The 21,848-nt window shown below is 36.4% G+C and overlaps 1 protein-coding gene across 1 annotated transcript in view; it reads right to left on the bottom strand.

Moving 5' to 3' along the window:
* The window catches only part of DNER (delta/notch like EGF repeat containing), a 132,937-nt gene that overhangs the window by 47,326 nt on the left and 63,763 nt on the right, over positions 1-21,848 (bottom strand). The window contains exons 2-5 of the mRNA XM_087725450.1: positions 17,446-17,742; positions 15,698-15,792; positions 11,414-11,580; positions 3,940-4,085 (exon numbers count right to left, since the gene is read on the bottom strand). Coding sequence (XP_087581576.1) covers positions 3,940-4,085; positions 11,414-11,580; positions 15,698-15,792; positions 17,446-17,742 — 705 coding nt within the window. The remainder of the gene's footprint in view (positions 1-3,939; positions 4,086-11,413; positions 11,581-15,697; positions 15,793-17,445; positions 17,743-21,848) is intronic.

Here is a 21,848-nt window from a genome sequence, read left to right as displayed (position 1 = left end):
ATAGATAGATAGATAGATAGATAGATAGATAGATAGATAGATGACCAGACTCCCGCTTTCAGTGGGACAGTCCCTCTTTTGAACAATTTGTCCCATGTCCCAGTTTTTTTTTAAAACATCCCGATTTTTTTTAAGTTACGAAAAAGCCTCCAGCCTCCTTGAGCCTCTCCTAGCAACTAAACGTATATTCTTCTTCGAGCCGAGCGCATTTCTGCCTGTGTGTCCTTGGGAGCTGTTGTTGTCTGAGGGGGGAGAAGACTTTACTCCATGTGGAGTCCGCGGGCTTCCCTCACGGATTTTTTCTTCTTCTGTTGCTTTGAGCAGCCCCTCCCTCCCCCGCTCTCCCTTTCTCTCTCTCTCTCTCTCTCTCTCTCGAAGCTGGTGGGCTGCCTCCGAGGCTGTCCAAGCTCAGCCCCTCCCCCTCCCCCCTGGACTGCTGCTTCGCCTTGGCTGCTCGGGGCTTCTAAATTGGCATTGCGTGTTGTTTGGGGAGGGGATTACTGTGCCATAGAAACACAGCGTATGTCTCACATGGCTGATAACCTGGTCTCTATACAGAAGAGGTAATTTTAAAAACTTCGGAGCGAATCCAGAAAGAGGGGAGAAAGAGGCTGAAGGAGTGTGTGCACAGGAGGGGGGATTTTCTAAATGTCCCTGTAATCCAGAGGAGGAGTGTGCGTGTGTGTCTGTGTTTGTGTGTCTGTGTCTGTGTGTATGAGAGAGAGAGAGAGAGAGAGAGAGAGAGAGAGAGAGAGAGAGAGAGAGAGAGAGAGAGAGAGAGAGAGAGAGAGAGAGAGAGAGAGAGAGAGAGAGAGAGAGAGAGAGAGAGACTATCACTAAGTCTTGTAGCTTATGATTCTTGATGAATGTATTCTATTTTATTTTTCTTTATGTACACTGAGAGCATATTCACCAAAGACAAATTCCTTGTGTGTCCAATCACACTTGGCTAATAAACTATTCTATTCTACTCTACTCTACTCTACTCATTTCTATTTCAATTCTAATAAGGAGTTTAGCTTCTCTTTATTGAAAATGAAAGCTAGCATAAGGCATTATAATGCAAGCTAGCTTTAGCTTTCAAACAGTTCCTTTAGTGACCAAAGTTACAATGGCATTGAAAAAAGTGACCATTTTAACACTTAGCGACCATTTTTCACACTTAGCGACCATTGCAGCATCCTCATGGTCACGTGATCAAAATTTTGATGTTTGGCAACAGATTCGTATTTATGATGGTTTCAGTGTCCTGGGGTCATGTAATCGCCTTGTGTGACCTTTTGACAAAATATAATTTTTTTAATCAAGCCCCCCCCCCGCCCCCGGTCAATGGTGTCCCTCTTTACCAATCTGAAAATCTGGTCACCTTAAGATAGATAGATAGATAGATAGATAGGTAGGTAGGTAGGTAGGTAGGTAGGTAGGTAGGTAGGTAGGTAGGTAGGTAGGTAGGTAGGTAGATGATAGATAGATAGATAGATAGATAGATAGATAGATAGATAGATAGATAGATAGATAGATAGATAGATAGATAGATAGATAGATAGATAGATAGATAGATAGAATTACAGATCAAATCCAACAAGAGGAGGATATTTGAAATGAATGCACCAGTTCTGGAAAGAACAGCATCCAGAATCATAAATAACAGACCAGAGGCTAGCATATTAACATTGATTTATAATACAAAATAAGTATTCACAGAAGGGGAACTGGAAGAAGAGCAAAGGTCTACCCAGGAGGAAAAAAAAATCTAAGTCTTGACAGAAGTAACTCAGTCTGGCAGTAGAGGAAGCCAATACCGCTATAGAATTTTGTTTCACTTGCTATCCTAGGTCTGCCTATCCCTCATTTGCCTATCCATGGTCTTGGAAAGGGCTCAACATGTGGATAAAATGCGAAATGCAGTCTGAACAACTGGCTGACTATGCAATGAGCCATAAGAATATAAGAATATGAATAAAAGACAAGGAATTGCAGAGAATTACAAAGGAAAATTTAAGATGAAAGATTATGACATAAACCGGCCATGGTAGACCCACTGGTTATTGGAACACTGGGTACCATCTCAAAAATAAATCTTGGATAGCCTTAGAAAATCTGAGCATTGACAAAATTTCCATTTCCATTACATTGCATGGATCCATATATTATAGTCTTGAATATATATATATATATATATATATACACACACACACACACTAAGCTGATATTGCAAAATCCTAGATTCTTGGGAAGGACTAATATGGAGGCCAATATAAACTAAAGAACTAGCAGCTATGATTTTGCATTATTGTATATATAATAATTCAAAGACATGTACGATATTCCAACATGTATCTAATTATTCCGTTGAGTCTTAAGATCAAATAAAATTCCAAGTTTCTTGTCTAAATTTTTTATTTTCTTTGTCTTGATGCTGATATTTATGGAATTATTATTAAAATCCAAAGTGATAAAGCATCATGAAAATACAATATATGCCATACAATGAATCTGGCACCTTCTTCTGTACTTTCTACTTAAATGTTGCAGATTTCAAAGATTTAGAGCCCATCTATACCGGTGGACATTGAAAACTAAGCAATTGCCGGGAATCTCCTTTCAAAACTGATGAGATCATTGCAAAGACCTCAAAAACTCTTTCCGTGCTAGGAATTCTCCCTGAAACAAACTAACTCACAATTAAGAAAAGCGGATGGTACGTAAAATTCTCAGACTTTACTATACTCTCTTTCCCAATTCAATGCCTCAAACTGTCTGGAACATAAAATAGATTTGGCTGAAACATGCCAAACAATGATAGCAACACGTCACACATAAAACACCTTCCAAGAATAAAAATAGCAAGGTTTTTATTGTTCATCATCTTTTATGCATTTGGCGAATAAGCTATGAAAGGACAGCACTTTTTTTTCTTTTTCTTTTAACAAGCTTCCAATAAAAATAGGAAACAGGAAGAATTTTGGCCCCAAAATTATAGTCTTGAATATTCAGGGCAAGAAAAGAGGACACTCAAAAATAAGAACTGAAACTATAGCAATAGAGAATTACAGTTCCCAATCACATGGTACACGTTCTAAAGTAGACAGATTTGTTATTCTTTTTGAATACATAATTATTTCTTTTGTTAACTGTTTTTTTGGCAACTCAAATGTTATGATTTCTCCTGGCAACCACTTTCATTTTCTAAGGGTATAGATAGTTTCTATATCAGTATGGATAATATCCTATAAGGCATATGCTTAACTTTTTTTACTTTATAGAAATATATTATTAAATAATAATTACCAATGTAATCCAAATAGAATTGCGAGGACTGCAAAGCAACAGTTAATCAACCACTTCCAAAGTTCATGTAAGCCAGAAGAGAAAATATTGGGAAGCAGTTGTGAAAAATTCCATGCATCAATTTGGGATGAAAAATTTACTAAGGTGAGAGCTGCTTTACCAAGAGTCCTGCTCTGAAGAATAGCGGTAGAGCCAAGACAAATACTATATCTGATTTTATTTGTATTTATACTTTAATACAACTTTTGAACCTCTATGGTACCATACTATGTTTTCAGAGATCTGAATTAGATGCCAGAGTATCTCCAAAAAGCTGCAGAGCACTAATCATATGCTGGCTTTGAAGCTAAAGCAAAGCCCTTCTAATTATCCACTTTCCATAGAGCAGATATGCAGCTTTCAGTTCATCATGCAATCCCAGCAGTTGCATGCCTCATGAATGTGTCTCTTACAAACACCAATTTTCACCATCCACCTACCCTTAATACAGCTGCCTCTCTCTGGTTTCGCTCAAATCATGCATTGCTTCTTCTCTGGCAATTAATCCTTGCAGTTCTTTGTTTTGTCTCAATCAGCTTAGATGACCAAATCAAGACTAGGACATTCATATCCTTCCACCCTTCATCCACGTTCCTTCTTTTTTCTTACCTCAGACGCTCTTGTAATGCATCTGCCTTCCCCAGAACATGGAAAGCCATCAGACTGGACTCCTCCAGGCAAACACATGCTGACCTTTACTATAACCGTCAAGCGTAATGGAACGATGCATTTGGAAACAGAATCATTCACAAAACCTGGAAGAAATAGACCATATATATTATTGCTGTTAAAAATAGAATACGATGCCTTAAAAGGGAACTTAAAATAGACAAACCAACGAGTTAAGGCTGTTGTTAATATTTCTTCTCTCCTAAATCCCATTAAACTGCTATTAACTGGCCATAGACAGAGATTATATGAATGTCAGCAATATTATACTGTACAGATTGGTTTTTTAAATTTTTTTTGCTTATATTACCTCTGTAGTTCACAATAGTTTTAGGAGAGAAAAGGGTAGGAAAAAATTGGACAAGAGGGTCAATTCAGAGTTGGAATCTGGTGTGTGTGTGTGTGTGTGTATACCTGTGCTAATTTCATTAGAAGCATAGATGAGATGTAGTTAAAATGCACTTACAATTAATTCAATGACCCATGTCAAAGAAAAAATAAATCCCTTATCAGAAGTTGAAAATGAGATAGATAATACTGCTTCTTTATATATTTTCATTTATCTATGAAAACTATGGGTAGACCAGTGTGGGTTCCTACCAGTTCGGACTGGTTCAACCAAACCAATAGTGGTTTGGTGGCCTGGGTTGCCCGGTTGCTGCCATTGGTGCCGCCATCTTATTTTTCCAGTTCTGTGCATGTGTAGAAGAATTGTAATTTGCCCTGTGCATGCAGCATGCATGAAGCAAGCACGTGCGCGAAGCGGCAGTAGTTCTGGCCGGAACCCACCCTTGGATACACCACATTAGTTATACAGTTTGGAAAAGGTGGGTCTCTGGCTTTATGGGGTTCAAAGATTGCTTTCTCACTTACTCTGAGTGCCTCAGCAGGAATCAGCACTAAGCAGACTTTATATAGGCTCAGAAGCTAAGCAAGTTCAGGTTTGGTAAGTTACAGAATGGGATACTACAAGAATACAAGAAATGCAGGCTAGAAAATTGGAAAACATCCTGGAATAAGGAAATGGCAAACTACCCAGAATAGAAATAACAGATACATCTGCAGAGTTACCAAGAACTTATCTGGATTCAAAGAAATCTCTACTTTTACATAGTCTATAGTCAGATGCTTTTGAAAAATGAACTGAGATTCAAAGCAGCTAGATATAGGCCAGAGATATATAATTCATTTGCATATCACTGGAGAAATGATATAAAGTCATGTGCAAAGGCCCTTATAATGTAAAGTAGTTCTAGCATCCATATCTATATTTGATCAGATATCAAGGTCACAGCATTAGAACAGTTACAAATGACTATATTACAATTTTGTTTCACTTAATTTTGATTCTCTCTCTTAACCTCTTATTGCCAGCAAGTAAGTGTTTAGAGAAAATCATTATTAGTAAATTGAGTTGATTAATGTATAATTACCATACAGGAGAATACTCAGCAATGAAATGAAGACACCATCATCCTTATGCAAAATTTATTTATGACTGATCATGAAGTAGAACACTTTGAAGAAGAAAATAAAGGCAGCCTTGAATATGTGGTAATTACTACCTGGAGTAATTAGCAAGGTAGCCTTTTTATAACAATAAAATTACTTAAGACCATTATTATCTACTAACATTTACTAGAAATACTTTAAAACTTCATGTTAAGTAAAATGACAAGAAGTAAATAGTGTAAATCATATTTTAAAGAGGAGTACTGTTCATGACTACAAAATCTCTAACACACTGAAATAATGGGGGATTTTTTGACCATCAACCAAATATTTCTAAATTATGTATCCAAAAACACTCTATCATTTACTTATGATGAAATGGAAGAGGTTTTAAAATGTATAATTGCAATGTATTAATATTTAAAGTGGAGAAGATATCTTGTATTAGAAGTAAAATAAATATCAAATTATCTTTCATAGTAAAGAGAATAAATTAAATACTATTATTCCAGAACTGGCAGGTCTCAATGAGAATTATCTTTTCTTTATTGGTTTCCTGAGACTAATTGTTATAAATTGTTCCTAAAAATTATGCTACAACAATAAGTAGGAACCTCAATAGTTTATTCCTTCTGGCTAGCAACGATCTAAAGTGGAGGCAGATGGACTAACTTTCCAATTTACATTCCAACTCAGAATTAAGAGAAGAAGATGCACTATACTGCAATATCTGCCATTTTAACACTATATTTAAAATTACTAAGAATTCAGTGCATCAATTACTGTACCAGCATAATTCTAAAAATGGACAAACATATTATAATGCTATGCTGAGAAAAGCAAAAATCCTGCTAACAAGTTATGTACTTACCTGCCTCACTTATTTAATGCATATAAACAAAACAAGACAAATGCCGTTTTCTGTTCATCACATCTTTTGTTACCCTAAACTAAATCTTTAATCCAGGGTTTCACAAATGTACTGGATTTTTATTTGCCATAATACCATAACCAGCATAGTAATGGATGTCTATCACATCTCAAGAATATCAGACTGGGGAAGCCAATTAACCTACTTGGCATTTGGCATATATAACTGAAATACTCATCGGACAATGTTTTCGACTAGGAAATATATTTTATTCAATTTTCACATTCCATTTGCAATCATTTATATACAGGGTATTTACTATAAGAAAAGAAAAAAAAAAGAAAAAGGGAATAAAACGAACAAGTAAAAAGGAAACACAACTCATCATTCACAACCCCACCTAACCCTTGCGTCCTCCATACACCCCATCTACCCCCTCCAACTTTCCTTTCTCCCTCTAACACTCCCCTCCTACTTCCCTTTCCCCTCAAGCCTTCCTTCTCCCCTTACTCCCCAGACACCCTCCTTACATTCCCCTTACTCCTTACATTCCCCTTACTCCTTCCTTACTCCTCCCTCTTCCTTCCCTCTACCTCCCTCCTTGGTGTATGCCTTTATTCGAGTGTTGTTTGATCTGATAAAAGTAAAGTAAACCAAGGAAAATAATAATAATAATAATAATAATAAAAAAAAGGAACCACCGTATATAAATACATTCTTGTTCTTATTAAAACTATATTAACACCCCCCACCCCACCCCCCACAATCCCCATCCCTAATCCTCCCGACTTCCCAGGGTCCACACCTGGCACTACCTTCTATCTAAGATATCTTGTATACATATGGATTAAAAAATAAAAGTAATATATCAAAAAAAAAAAAAAGAAAAGCAGAGAAAGAAAAAAAAAAAAAGGAAAAAAAGAAAAGAGAAAAGAGAAAAAAGAAAAAAAGAAACCACTCTTTGTGTTGATCTCAGCCCCCCAATCATTCTATCTATATTTTATTCTCATCTCTTACTTCTTTGCTATTTACCCCGACCTTCTGTAGACTCTCCCGTTCCCTTCCTAAACCTCATGATCCCTTCCAGTAAGATTTAAGCAGCGTAGTTTATGCCATATATTCAAATATAACTTTACAGACAAGTAATCAAACTTTCCCATCTAGTAAAATTTAAACAATGTAAATGATCTTTCTTTACCCCTTTTTCAAACAGTAATTCAAAATAATCTAACCCGATTTCCCCTTCTTAGTAAAGTTAAGCAGCGTACATCAGATATTACTTTACACAGGAATCAATTTCTGTAATTCCAACCGACTTCCCCTTCTAATAGAATTTAAATAACTTAGTTCATTCCACATGTATTTTACCCTCATCCCCCACTTGTCTGATATTTACCACTATCAAATTTATACTACCATTTGTTTAAAATATAACTCAGAGCGATTTGTAGCATGAATCCTTCCACATATTCCAATAATACTTTCAGCAAAATTCAGTTAACCTTCTATTTTAAGGTAGTCGCTTCTAACAAAATTTAAACAACATAAATCATTCCACATTCTTTTTACAGTTATCTTAAGATAATCCCAAGCGGCTTCCTGTTCTAATAAGCTTTAAACAACGTAAATTTTGCCCTCATCCCTTGCTTGTCTAATATTTATCACAAATAACGTAGTACTACCATTTGTTTAAAATATAACTCAGAGCGATTTGTAGCATGAATCATTCCACATATTCCAATAATACTTTCAGCAAGATTCAGTTAACCTTCTATTTTAAGGTAGTCGCTTCTAACAAAGTTTAAACAACATAAATCATTCCACATTCTTTTTACAGTTATCTTAAGATAATCCCAAGCGGCTTCCTGTTCTAATAAGCTTTAAACAACGTAAATTTTGCCCTCATCCCTTGCTTGTCTGATATTTACCACAAATAACGTAGTTCATTCCACATGCATTTTACCCTCATCTCTTGCTTGTCTAATATTTACCACTATCAAATTTATACTAGCGTTTATTTGAAAAATAACTCAGAACTATTACAACCAACTTTCCCTTCAAATAAAAGTTAAATAGCATGGATCATATTCAAATAATGCTTTCAGCAAGAGTCAGTTAACCTTCTATTTTAAAATAGTCCCATCTAACAAAGTTTAAACAACATAAATCATTCCGCATTCTTTTAACCACTATCAGATTTATGCTAACGTTACTTTAGAATCTAGCTCAAAGTAGTTTCACCCAGCTTTCCCTTCTGATAAAAATTAGTCCACTTTTTCTACCGGAGAGAGGTCTCAAACCCCCATTCAGTCCTCAACTTTAGGAAGTCTTTTGAAGTATCTAAATTCTCGATCTGCGTTCTTCTGCTTCTCCGAGGGAGGAGGGGCTACCCCCTCCATCTTGCAGCCGCATGGCCAGCCGTTTGCTTTCTCCTTCCGCTTGTCTCTCCTCTCTTCCAAGCGCGTCAGGAAGTCCCGCCTTCAGAATCCTACAATAGAAATCTTGAGCCTCCGAAACAGAGTTAAGACGAAATCTTTGATTCTCAAATGTAACCGTGATGCCGGCAGGGGCCTCCCATCTGTATCGAATCTGTTGACTCCTAAGCTCTTTAGTTAAAAAGGTGTAGTCCCTTCTTGCTCTCAACATTTGGAAAGGTATATCTTTGAAGACAATCACGTCCTGGTCATCAACTCGGAGACTGTTATTATGAAACTTTTGCACAATCGCGTTTCTAGATTCTTTTGTAGAGAAATGTATAATTATGTCCCTCGGGAGCTGTCGCTGTTCCGCTATCAATGAGTTCTGGCGATAGATTTTCCGAATCTGCCAATCAAAGTTAAGTCCCGGGCTTCCCAGCGCATGGCTGAAGGCTTCAGCAAATGTCTGTTTCAAATTCTCTTGCTCCTTTTCACGGAATCCTCTGACTCTTATTGAAAATGCCTTCCTATCAAAATTTAGCGTCATAAGCTGTTCTTCGTTATTTCTAATTTTTTCTTGTAAAATTTGAATATTGGTAGTCAAATCAAAATTAGCCTTCTCCAGACTTTCCAATCTGTTCTCTATTTCAGCAGAGTAATCTGACAGGGCAGACACAGCTGCAAACGTATTCGCCTTCATTTGATTAACTTTAGATTTTAGATCCTCATAAAGTTGCAATACAAATTCCTTAAGTTCTTGCTTAAGGGCATTAAATATTTTAAAGAGATATTCCTGTGTTAAAACTTCTCCAGTAGAGGGCGTAGGAGACAAAGGCTGTGTTTCCAAAAAAGATTGTTTAAATTCTTTAGACACATTTGTAGCAAGACGTTTCTTTGATCTGGGTGCCATAATAGATAAACAAGTAAGCAGTGCTTCGCTCCCCTCTATTTCTAAAGAAAAAGAGTTTATTTTGTTAAGGAGCGGTCTGCAGGAAGATAAGCCCGGCTAAGTACATCCAGTAATCATCCACGGAGAAAAATCGCCATTTTAAAGTCTCTTTAAACAAAGAAGTCTTTAAGACAAATGGTGCTGGTATTTAAGATAGTAATAAAAGCATAAATCTCACAGGGGTGGTACCCTCCCGTATCAACTCTAGCTTGAAAAAAACTTTGTTTTGTCCTGGGGGGGGCTAGCCTGTCTGGGGCTGCCAAAAAAAAAAAGGCAGCTGAGAAGAACTGGCCGGAGATAAAGGCTCCGCTTCGGCTGGATCTAATCTCTTCCACAGCCAAAAAAAAAGAAAAAGGCTGTGGCTTACGAATAGACCCTAACCTACGGAGCTATCCTCCCTGCCCCTTTCTTAGCCAAAAAGAGGTGCTATCTATGATCTTATTTAGATATACAGACCAGATCTCTGAGGAGCTCGGTGGAGCCCTCCTCGGCAACAGGCCACGCCCACAGGAAGTCCTCGGACAATGTTTTCGATCACAATGAACAGCCAAGGTTTTAGAAAACAGATGCAATTTTTATGTAAATTACTTCTGTTACAGAGAAGGAGGAGATTATGAAGACAGAAAATTACATAAACTGGTTTCTTTTTCTCATGAAGCAATAGATTAGGGCGAAGAAACATAATATAGCCTTCTGAACTTTAATCCTAATGTTATTTTCATCAAAGGGATAATATTTTTATAGTAAAGAAGCTAGTGGAAATCTCACATTCCTGGACCTAGCAAAAGAAAAAATGTTGGTTTTTTATTTAGTTGTATCATTTCTTTGAATCACAGAAGCAAGGGCATACGTCACTGATGGTTGTTATTTGCCAGGATTTTACATTTCCCTGGGTAATCTTTTAAGGAAGCCTTACCAGGGGTGGATTCCTGCCAGTTCTAACCTCTTCTATAGAAGAGGTTCCACAAATCTACAGTGCCATTTAGAACTGGTTCCAGCTCCCTTCCGCACATCATCAAGATGAAGAGCGAGAGGAGGAATTCTGGGAGTTGAAGTCAACAAGTCTTAAAGCTGTCAAGTTTGGACACCCCTGGGGTTTTTTTCTAAAGGGCTAGGAGTGCAAGGGTATTGTAACTTGTCAGCTTTAAGACTTGTGTGCTTCAATGCCAGACTTCCTGAGCCAACATGACTGGAGGAGGAATTCTGGGAGTTGAAGTCCACAAGTCTTAAAGCTGTCAAGTTTGAACACCCCTGGGGGGGGGGTTTCTAAGGGGTTAGGAGTGCAAGGGTCTTGTAACTTGACAGCTTTAAGACTTGCATACTTCAAATGCCAGAGTTTCTGAACCAACATTTTGGTTGCTAAGCAAGAGTATTGTTAAGTAAGTTTCATCACATTTTACCCAGTCACATGACTGTCAAACCACTCGCACTCGGTCACATGGCTGGCAAGCCATTCCCACCCGGTCATGTGGCCAGCAAGCCACTCCCACCCAATCACATGACCGGCAAGCCACAGGTACAGAAGAGGTTCTAAAAAATTTTGAAACCCACCACTGAGCCTAAATATTCCATTACAAAAAACCAAATCATATCTCACTGTAATACAAATTCCTATTCCTATTATAACTATAACAACTCTGATTTAATGTAAAATATACACATGACTTGTTCAATACATTAGAAAAATACTTTGTGAGTATAAAAATCAACATTAGCAAAACTCACCAATGAAATAGTTGTTTCCCAATTCCAGCATCTCCTCTGCTAGGACAAGTCCACCCATTGCTTGGAGAAGAGTAATGCTTGTGGCATCTATAAGTGAGCATTCTTTAAACCTTTCTGTGGTCACCTTCCATAATAGGATAAGGGAAGCAGTGGCATCTTGCCTTATTCTAAAGACAAAAATAAAACTATTAAGCAGATCATAATGAAAACAAGTGTTTTAAACATTTTCTATAAGAATGTAACATCACTCATCACATTAAAAACATGTTTCTTTAACTTACTGGAATTGATGCAAAATTTCTCATTAATTCAAACACTTGTGGAAGATGTCAAAAGTGAGTACCAGTACATATTAATTCTACAACATTAGACTTACTGGGGAAAAAAATGTTGTTTTGTTGTTGTTGTGCTTTTATTAAATACACAGCAATTTGAAAGCCCAGCTGGCAATTCTTTAGGTGACAGCCTTCATTCACACTTCATTCTTCCCAAGAGCTTAGAATTTTATAGTGTATTGGTGTAGCGTATGTGTGGCTGTAGACAATGCGGTCTTTTTTAATTGAAGGATGGAAATTTTGTCAATGTGCAGGTTTTTTTTAAGTGCCATCAAAAAATTTTGGTATGGCACCACAGCTGGTTTATGCTATATAATCTTTCAAGTTCAAGTTTCAGATTTTGATTTTCTTTGTGATCTTCACTAATTCTTTGTCTTCTATTGTACTATTACTGATGTTGCCACATCAATTATCCACACTCTCTTATTTTCAACCACAGTTAAATCTGATGAGTTATGTATCAAGCCTTCATCAGTTTCCATTAGGAAATCCCACAATATTTAAATATGATCATTTTTTACTCCTTTTTAAAACTTACGTTCTCATTAATTTTTCCTTATTGGCACATGATAATTTTTTAAAATGTTTCAATGAGTCATCATGGTAACTATGTTATGTCATTGTTTATGAACAGTTTGTATGACCTTGTTGCACGAGCTAAGTATGATTATTTCTTTTGCTTCTTTGAACAATCTTTTCGTTGAATTATTTGATTTTTCAACTCTGCTCTTGATTGTATTTGTTCAAACAACTTGCTCTTGAGCACCAAAATCAAGCTTCAGGTGTTTTTTTTAATGTTCCAGTTGTAATGGATTGCCAGGTTTTATCTTTGACAGTTTGACTTGAAGTAAATCTCTGCCTTCATTTTCATAGGCTAGATATAGTCTATAACTCTATCGCTACAGGGATGTAATGCATAGTGAATAGTCATCATTTTTCTGACATTTTGGTCCAATTGATTTTTAGTCCAATTGTTATGGCTGGTCACACAGTCAAACAGATGTTCAGACTAGATTTGGCATTTTTTTTCCTGCCTATCATGCCCTTTCCAAGGACCTGGGATAGGCAGCTGTTGTTTGATGGCGTTAAAGATACCATCATAGGATGTAAGATATACTAAATCAATCTTTTGCAATTGCCTGATGGTGATTTTCTCAATGCCAATGGTGTTCAAATGGTGCCCATGTTCTTTTGGGATTGCACCCAAGGCAGCTATAACTATTGGTGTTATCTTTGCTTTCTTTTGCCACAGTTGTTCTATTTCTATTTGCAGGTCTTGGTATTTTGTGATTTTTCTCTAGTTGTTTTCTTTTTCTTCTATTCTGCTGTCTCCAGGTACTGCAGCATCCACTATTCAGATTTATTTTGTCTTTTTTATCGACAGTTTTTAAGTCTGGGGTTTTATGTGGAAAGTCCTTGTCTTTTGAATTCTAAAGTCCCAGAGCACTTTAGCTTTTTCATTTTCTAATACTTTATCTATTTTGTGGTGTGTGTGTCTCCCCCCCCCCACAGTATTTGTTTGCAGGAAAATGGTATTTCTTGCAGATTTTTTAATGCACCATTGTTGCTACTTTGTTATGCCACTGTTTCTTCAGCTTCTTTGCAGAAGCACCACATGCTGCCTGCTGCTGTCTTCTCAATTCTTGCTTTGTTCTTAAGGCTTGGTCTTCTACAGACAGAAATAGCCCCTCTGTCTCTTTTTTCAACTTTTTTGCTCTTAGCCTTTGCCTGATCTTGTTATTTGCTTTGTCTGCTTCTTTTTTAATGTACTGCCATGTAGTACTTTGCCTTGCCATAATTCTTTTAATAATGATGTTGGTTATTAATATTTTAATGATAATACATTGGTGTGTCCATTTATTATCATTATTATAAATTTATTATAGCTGCCCCTTTTCATAGACTCTGGACAGCTTAGAAATACAAAATAATAAAAAGTTAAAATATGTATACATACAACATGTTACATTGATAATGGACCTCCTTGGACTTCTTAACTAGGGATTTCTTAGGACTTCTTAACTAGGGAAGAAGTTAACTATGTGGAGAGAACAATTGTGGCCATCACAAAGTTTTAAATCAGTAGCTTTATATATATAAATGTTCCTCTACAGCAGGTATCCTCAATTTCCATACAAGTTGGAACAGCTGCCTTTGCCCATAATGGCTAGGAATTCTGGTGACAGCCACAGGCACTAAGATGGGGAAGGCCAGTCTATTCCTACCTATAAATAACATCTAATAAACAAGATTTAACACACAATGGGTGGAAAATCTCAAGAATGAGAATAATAAAAGAAACAAGCAAAATTTGGCTGAGAAACAGAGAGCCATCTTGAATATTTTTAAAGTATGAATAGACCAAGAGATTGGCCTCAGGAACTCAGGAAAGACGAAGGAAAAGCCAGGGTGAAAAACATGAGTGGAGCAGCAACTGAAGCTAAGTAAATATAAATTCTGAGGAGGGAGGGTGAGAAGTCATGTCAAGCTTAGAAAAAGATACATCTCTCATCAATAAGTAACTTTGAAGACATTAACCCCAAGGGGAAAAGATTATAAATCTTATAAATGTCTGCATACACATCCAATCCATTAACTGCTATCTCAGCAGCTAAAATTTAATAGTCCCACATTTCTAGAGCAGTAACCTTGGAGGGTAACTCCAGTCAATCAGTCACAGTAGATTAAAATTGCAGCTCTAATTAATCACATTATTTTGGCTCAAGTACAACTATTAAATATTTAGCATTTTTATATTTCTAAAAAAGCAATTATGGCTTGGCTTTGTTTCTCTATGCTGTAAATATTAATTTTGCCGAGGTCAAAGCCATATTTCTACTAATGACAGTGGGTTTGGTTTTCATGTCACATCCCAAATAATTATTGGGAAGAATTGGCTTTTTTAGCCTAAAACAAGTTTTGTAAATGAAGAATAATACTTTCTAATGAATATTTCCCCTTATTCTTTCACTGCATCTTCAGTTGAATAGCCAAATACTTTTAAACACTCTTTTCCATTCAATTCCAAAACAAGAATTTAATCTTCTTAAATATATCATGTCCATTTTATGTTAGATACCAACTTTCATGTGGAGTTCAACATTATGTCCCACTTCCACCATGCTTTCTAACATAAGTTATCTCTTCCAAAGTTGGAATAATAAGCATACAAAAGGCTACATCTTCCTTCCAGATAAATATTTCTTTTTGATGACAAATAATAAATGTGTTCTCTTCTGTAAGATATCATGGAACTTGACTCTTACTACTTTTGCTTGAAAACTCTAGGATCCCTAACAATAAATATCTGCAGATGAGGGAAAGCTCCATAATTCATCTATTGTACTATTTTCCAGTCTAGTGCACTCTCTTTGTGTTGGATTTAAACTATCATACTTTCCAACTAATTAATAAGCATTGATATCTAAAAGGACAGTCCACTCCTAGAAAAGCATGTGTAGCCTATTGTCTTTTCCCTTCAAGATTGTGGGAAAAGGCAAAGCAAAAAAGTTGCACATGCACTTGCATTCTAAGACTGCAGAGTCAACATTGAAAGCAGCCATGTCAGCTTGGGGAAAAAGCAAAACTGCTTTAATGATCTTGGGGGGGGTGTCATTCGGGGCCCTTGCATGCACCAAAGCATCTTTTTAAAAGACCTTGCATTACCCTGTTTCCATGCATGAGAAAACTGTGAGGAAAATAAGCTTTTTGTGTATTCCAATGAAACAATAAAAATTTGAACATTTGGACAACACAACTGAAAAACTAGCAAATCATTTTAGGGGGGAAAAAGAAATTGGTGAATCAATTGTGACATAAGCTACCGTAAGGTGTTTACACTGTGTTCCTGCCATTCTTTTCCATTTATACACAGGATTTCAAATGATGGATTAAACAACCAACATTACCTAAAGCTTTTCTGTAATAATGCAAAACAGCAGTTTCTTACTTTATTGAAGTATTTTGTGGAACTTCAAAAGAGATTAGACGACCCCCACCAGAATTATTGGAGCTGGCATTTCCACAGGCTACATCAGGAATTATCTATAAAGAGTGTGCATAAATATGAGACATCCTATATAACTAACAGTTTTTAAACAGAACCCAAAAACCGGTTTTAAAATGTAATAAAACTGAAATGTTTTTGATGGCTATATTTTGGAAAAATTACTTTCTGAAGCTTTATAGAGCAACATATGCACAAACAAAAAAACTCCGCTGGAAAAGACATTGATTTGGATCTGTTTTTTTTTTTAAGAAAAACACAGAGAGCTTTTCATATTATAGCAACCTAGATTCCTAATAGATTGAAACACAATCCTATAAAAAACCATGGAAATGAAAATTCATTTCAGGAACACACAGCAAGATAGCTGATAGCATCTCTCAGCATCTTACTGTTGTGTAGTGTGGAATACAAACGAATCATAGATAGCAATGTTTTGCCACCTGATGCCAGCAAAATGAAGAACAATTATTAATTTTTTTCCAGTGAGAAAAGACTTTTCACAATATAAACTAGAGCCATTACTACTTGCCGAGGAGGAAAAAATACTATAAGGTATTTGTTTATTTTTGTGGGTAAAATGTTTCATTTTCAGGCAGCGCTTCTTTAAAAATTGTTAAAGTATTCTATTAATATGTCTTCTACATTGATTTAGATTGCAAATTCAGCAGCGGCTCAGTCAAATGTATAAGCTACTATCTAAGTACTTAGATAGTAGCTTATACATTTGGGAGTACTCCCGGCCTATTTTACAAATGCTCTCAACATTTTTTTTTTAATTTTCTTTTTGACTTCCAGATTTTAGGCTGTTCAGCCCAATTCTTTTATTACAGAAAAATTCAAAACATTAACATTCTCCTAGAAACCTTATTACATACAAATGAATAATACAAAGCAAATTCTTAGAAATGGTAGTATTTGACATACTAACTTACCCTTTCTTAATATAAAATATAATTTTCTTTTCTCTCAGTGTAGGACATGAGAAATAAAACATCAGTTAATTAATATTTTCAATAGATTTTAAAGAGTGTAAAAATAAATCTTGCAAAATAAATTATCAAATATATTTAGAAAATCCCTTAAACTGAAATTTGATGAAGATCCAGTACCATATTTTATCATACGATAGAATCAAATAATGAAGTGAATATAATGCTATATTTTATAATGCATACAAAAAGTAGTAGTTATGCAGGGGGTATGCATTTCAAACTTAGTTAACTCCTAGCCCATTTTCTTCTGTGATCTTTTATTGAAAAATATCAAGTATCAAGAGAAAAACTGTTAAAAATTGCAGAACTAAATTGCAGAAAATAAAAAAAGTTTCTTTTAATATTCTAAAGAATAAAGAATTTGTCTATACCCTCAAATGTCCATTTGGTAGTATTAAATAATCAATGTATTTAAATAAATATGGTCTGTGATCAACAACAATGCTGGTGGCATTCATTAAAATTAATTACTTCTCAGAAAAAATACTAAAAATTTATACCAAGTTCTAAGATAATTTTGTAATTAACATTTTGCACCACAAATTTCACAAACAGAATTCTTAGTTATTTTTCTTGATCCTTCAAGCTTTCCATATAAGGGCACATACAGACAATCTCTTCCTAAAGCTCCTACTGGATTTCATTCAGAAATAATTTATGGTACGCATTTTGCTTTTTTTTAAAAAAAAAACTTACTTCTACTTCATCCCATTTCAGATCCACAAGTTTTTGCCCCTCCTTGGGTTCCCATGTCGGTAATGTCACTGTTGCTTGGGCTCGTGGCAGGATAATATCCGGTTCCATGGTGGCTGCTCCTGGCCTATTTTCACTTGGCAATTCTGATTCTGTCCACCCAGACACTGGGGAACCATAAAATGAATATTCACAGTTTGTACCTTCATAGCCAGTATTACAAACACAGATATATCCATCCCCATTACTAGTGCAGTTGCCATGGTGACAAGGGTTGCTGGCACATGGATCTGAAACAAACTGAAACACAAAGAATAATGGAATTCTTAGTACCACAGAATAAGATGTGCCAATTTTGTCATAAATGTTAATTTGCTAAAATATCTGGGTGGCCTTCACCGGCTTTACTTAGAACTTCCTTTTCCAACCAAGCATCTTTTAAGTGTGCTGGACCTCAATGGTCAAAATTCCTAGTTGATATAATAACTTTTAACAACTGAATCTGTGAAAGAACATAACTGGAAGGCAACAAGGCGAAGAAGAAGGTTCTTTATTCACATTTCAATAAAAAGATTATGCAGGAGAAATAGAAGAAAATTAGCAAACAAAAGTGATGGTGCTGACAAAGTTGGATGGTTTAGAAATGTAATATTTGAACAGTTTCCAGAGGAATAATAATTAGCCTTTCGCAGCAAATATAACAAAACACATAAGTATAAAGTAGCACAATTATTACTGTTATGCTATTTGTGAGGATAGTTGACGAACATTGATGCACTGTTCTGAAGACACTAGGAAGACAACAGTTATATGTACTATTTGTAATCAACATCTAAATTATGGTAAAAGTTTTTACATCTAAAATTCATCTTGAACAATGATCAAACATTAGTTTTTTGGGGGGTGCAATATGTGTGTGTATGCATCCAGGAAATCAGACTCATCTTAGACTATGTTCTCTATCTAACAGATTAAATCCCTGAAATATTGATGCAATAATAAATAAATTTGATTTTAAGACATTGCAAAAGCAATTTAATAGACTAGTGATATCTTAAAAATGAGCACACTTATTAATATAATTAATATAATTCCTATAAAGAAACAACCTTTTGCCAAAAACTTCATCTAGACTCTTTACAATTGTGTTAATTTTTCAGCCAATGCCAGTTCTTTCCTGCACTACAGGTAGTCTTCGCCTTATAACCACAACTGAGACCAAAATTTCCATTATTAAGCAAGACAATTGTTAAGACAATTGTTAAGAGCCGAGGTGGCGCAGTGGTTAAATGCAGCACTGCAGGCTACTTCAGCTGACTGCAGTTCTGCAGTTCGGCTGTTCAAATCTCACCGGCTCAGGGTTGACTCAGCCTTCCATCCTTCCGAGGTGGGTAAAATGAGGACCCGGATTGTTGTCGGAGGCAATATGCTGACTCTGTAAACCGCTTAGAGAGGGCTGAAAGCCCTATGAAGCGGTATATAAGTCTAACTGCTATTGCTATTGCTAAGTGAGTTTGCCCCATTTTATGACCTTCTTGCGATAGCTGTTAAGTGAATCACTGCAGTTATTAAGTTAGTAACATGACTGTTATGGGAATCTAGCTTCCCGATTGAGTTTGCTTGTCAGAAGGTTGCAAAAGGTGATCATATGACTCCAGGACTCTGCAGCCATCATAAATATAAGTCAGTTGCCAAACTTCTGCATTTTGATCACATGACCACAGGAATCACATGACCAATTTCTTTTATATATATATATCACTTTGTTTTCTTATTAATATTTCCATTCCAGGCTCCCCTCAAGGCTGTGTGCTCAGCCCATACCTGTACTCGCTGTATACATATGACTGCATATCCTCTGATCCATCCAACATCATAATAAAGTTTGCAGACGACACAACAGTGCTGGGTCTCATAAGTGGAAGGGATGAATCAGCATACAGGGAAGAAGTCCAGAAGGTATCCGCATGGTGCTCAAGAAACAACTTACATCTAAATACTAGTAAGACAAAGGAGATGATGCTAGATTTCCGGAAGCACAGAGAGAAACCTGCCCCACTGTATATCGAGGGACGCTGTGTGAAGAGGGTTTCCTCTTTTAAATTCTTGGGAGTGCTTATTAGTCAAGATCTCGTCTGGAAAAACAACACGTCTCTGGTGATTGGAAAGGCCCAACAGAGACTTCATTTCTTTAGAGTCCTGTGAAAAAATCAGGTGGAACAAGCGCTGATGACCTCTTTCTATCGGTCCACCACAGAAAGTGTCCTCACATATTGTATTACAGTATGGTATGCTGGTTTAACAGCTGCGGACAGGAAGGCACTACAGAGAGTGATCAATTCGGCACAATAAACCATTGGTTGCCCTCTGACACCACTGGATGACATCACCAGATCTCGCTGCTTTAGCAGACTAAGGAAGATACTCAGAGATGATTCACACCCTGGTCAGTGTCTCTTTGTACTTCTACCATCAGGCAGAAGACATCAAAGTAAAGCCAGCCAAACAAACAGGTTTAAAGATAGTTTCTATCCTTGGGCTGTGAGACTTTTAAATACAACCACAATCACTCCATGCACACCCTAGTTTTTTTTCTTTTTCTTTCTTTTTTTCTTTCTGTTATAATTTTGCACCAGTGAGGTTAAAACCAATTTCATTGCATTTAAGTACAATGACAATAAAGATTATACTTATACTTATTCCATTGTGTGCACACCTAGAGAAAAAACAATTTTAGACCACATAATTAAAAAAAGATAAATTTCTAATTAATAAAAAGTGTTTCATACAGTCAGTTTGGTCTAGTGACCAAGACATTAGGCCAAAACCCAAGTCACTGTGAGTTCTAGTCCCTCCTTAGACAATCTGAAATCACTCTTTTTCAGCCCATGATGTCAGGTTCAGGCAACAACAGTGGTGAGTTGCAGGCGGTACGCCCTAGTATGGGCATACCGGTGCCTTCCCAGAGCACTGGGTACCGTTCTGGTATGGTGCTCCGGAAGGCCCACACACTTGCCCGAGCTCCTTACCTGTATTTGAGCTCTTTGGCGCTTCCGTGCACGTGCATGGAGGAGGTTAGAATGCATGCGCACACTCTGCCCATTCATGTGGTGGATGCCGGGCCCCGTTGCAACCGTACCAGTTGTAACAGTGTCTGGAACCCACCACTGGGCAACAAATACTTGGTTGATTTAAAAAGTGGGCCTTGCACTTGTGGGAAACACTAGGAAGAAAAAACAGTCTCTCATAAAGTTTTCTGTAGTTACATTATTGAACTGATAATTAGCCACATTTACAATTTGGGTAAATAATCTAGAAGAGAAGACATGGGATAGAAACTATTTTCATCTTTTCCAAACTTGACATACTAGCTTTAAGTATAGATTTCATGCACTAGATACTAGTATCAGGGAAGAATAAAATTGGTGAATGAGGCTGAAAATATTCTTATTTCCACTGTAATTATTTTGAGTTGGATTAATATAACTTAATAGTTTTAATTTAGAAGCATCAAAGTATTTTAGATTTTGTACAAAGGTGAAGGTGCCTTCGCACATATGTGCAAGTTGTTCCCGACTCTAGGGGGCAGTGCTCATCTCCATTTCAAAGCCGAAGAGCCAGCACTGTCTGAAAATGTCTCCGTGGTTATGACTAAATGCCAAAGGCACATGGAACACTGTTACCTTCCCACCAAAGGTGGTTCCTATTTTTCTACTTGCATTTTTGCATGCTTTCAAACTGCTAGGTTAGAAGAAGTTGGGACAAGTAATGGGAGCTCACTCCGTTACATGGTGCTAGGGATTCAAACTGCTGAATTGCTGACCTTCTGATCGACAAGCTCAGTATGTTAGCCACAGAACCACCATGTTCCTTTTTGTATATCTAAGTACATTTAACCCTTCATCATGTTTTTCTTTACTTTGATGGTTTAGGCCAATATCAGTTTTTTTTAAAGAATTCTTTATGAATAAAGAATTTTTGCCCGATGATTAAACCAAACAAGTAATGAAAATGGAAAGTTTTCACCAAAACAAAGTTTAAGAAAGAACTATTATTATTTTTCTTTATAGTTATAACAGCAAATTACAATAAAGTCATCATGACATGAGTTTTTGTTGTGATCTTTCATGAGGGGATAGTAATTGTGTTTATTTAACTGTAAAGAGAGCTACTTTGGTATTGTGTTTAAGGCATCTGACTAGAAACTGGGAGGACTTCTAATACACAGAGCCAACCGTTTTACCAAGAGCCAGTCACTCTCCCCCTAGGAATCAGGTAACGGCAAACCACTTTTGAAAAATCTTGCCAAGAAAACTGCAGGCTCTAGTCCAGACAGCTACCAGGAGTCAAAAACTGACTCAAAGAAAGCACATGCCCACAAGCAGACAAAATGAAAACACTGGGAT

Source organism: Thamnophis sirtalis, unplaced genomic scaffold (genome assembly GCF_051295495.1).
Source record: "Thamnophis sirtalis isolate CommonGarterSnake01/CBP01778 unplaced genomic scaffold, rThaSir2_p1.2 scaffold_11, whole genome shotgun sequence".
Classification (NCBI taxonomy): domain Eukaryota; kingdom Metazoa; phylum Chordata; class Lepidosauria; order Squamata; family Natricidae; genus Thamnophis; species Thamnophis sirtalis.
Note: the sequence above shows the minus strand (reverse complement) of the source record. Positions and strands in the feature narration are given on the sequence as shown.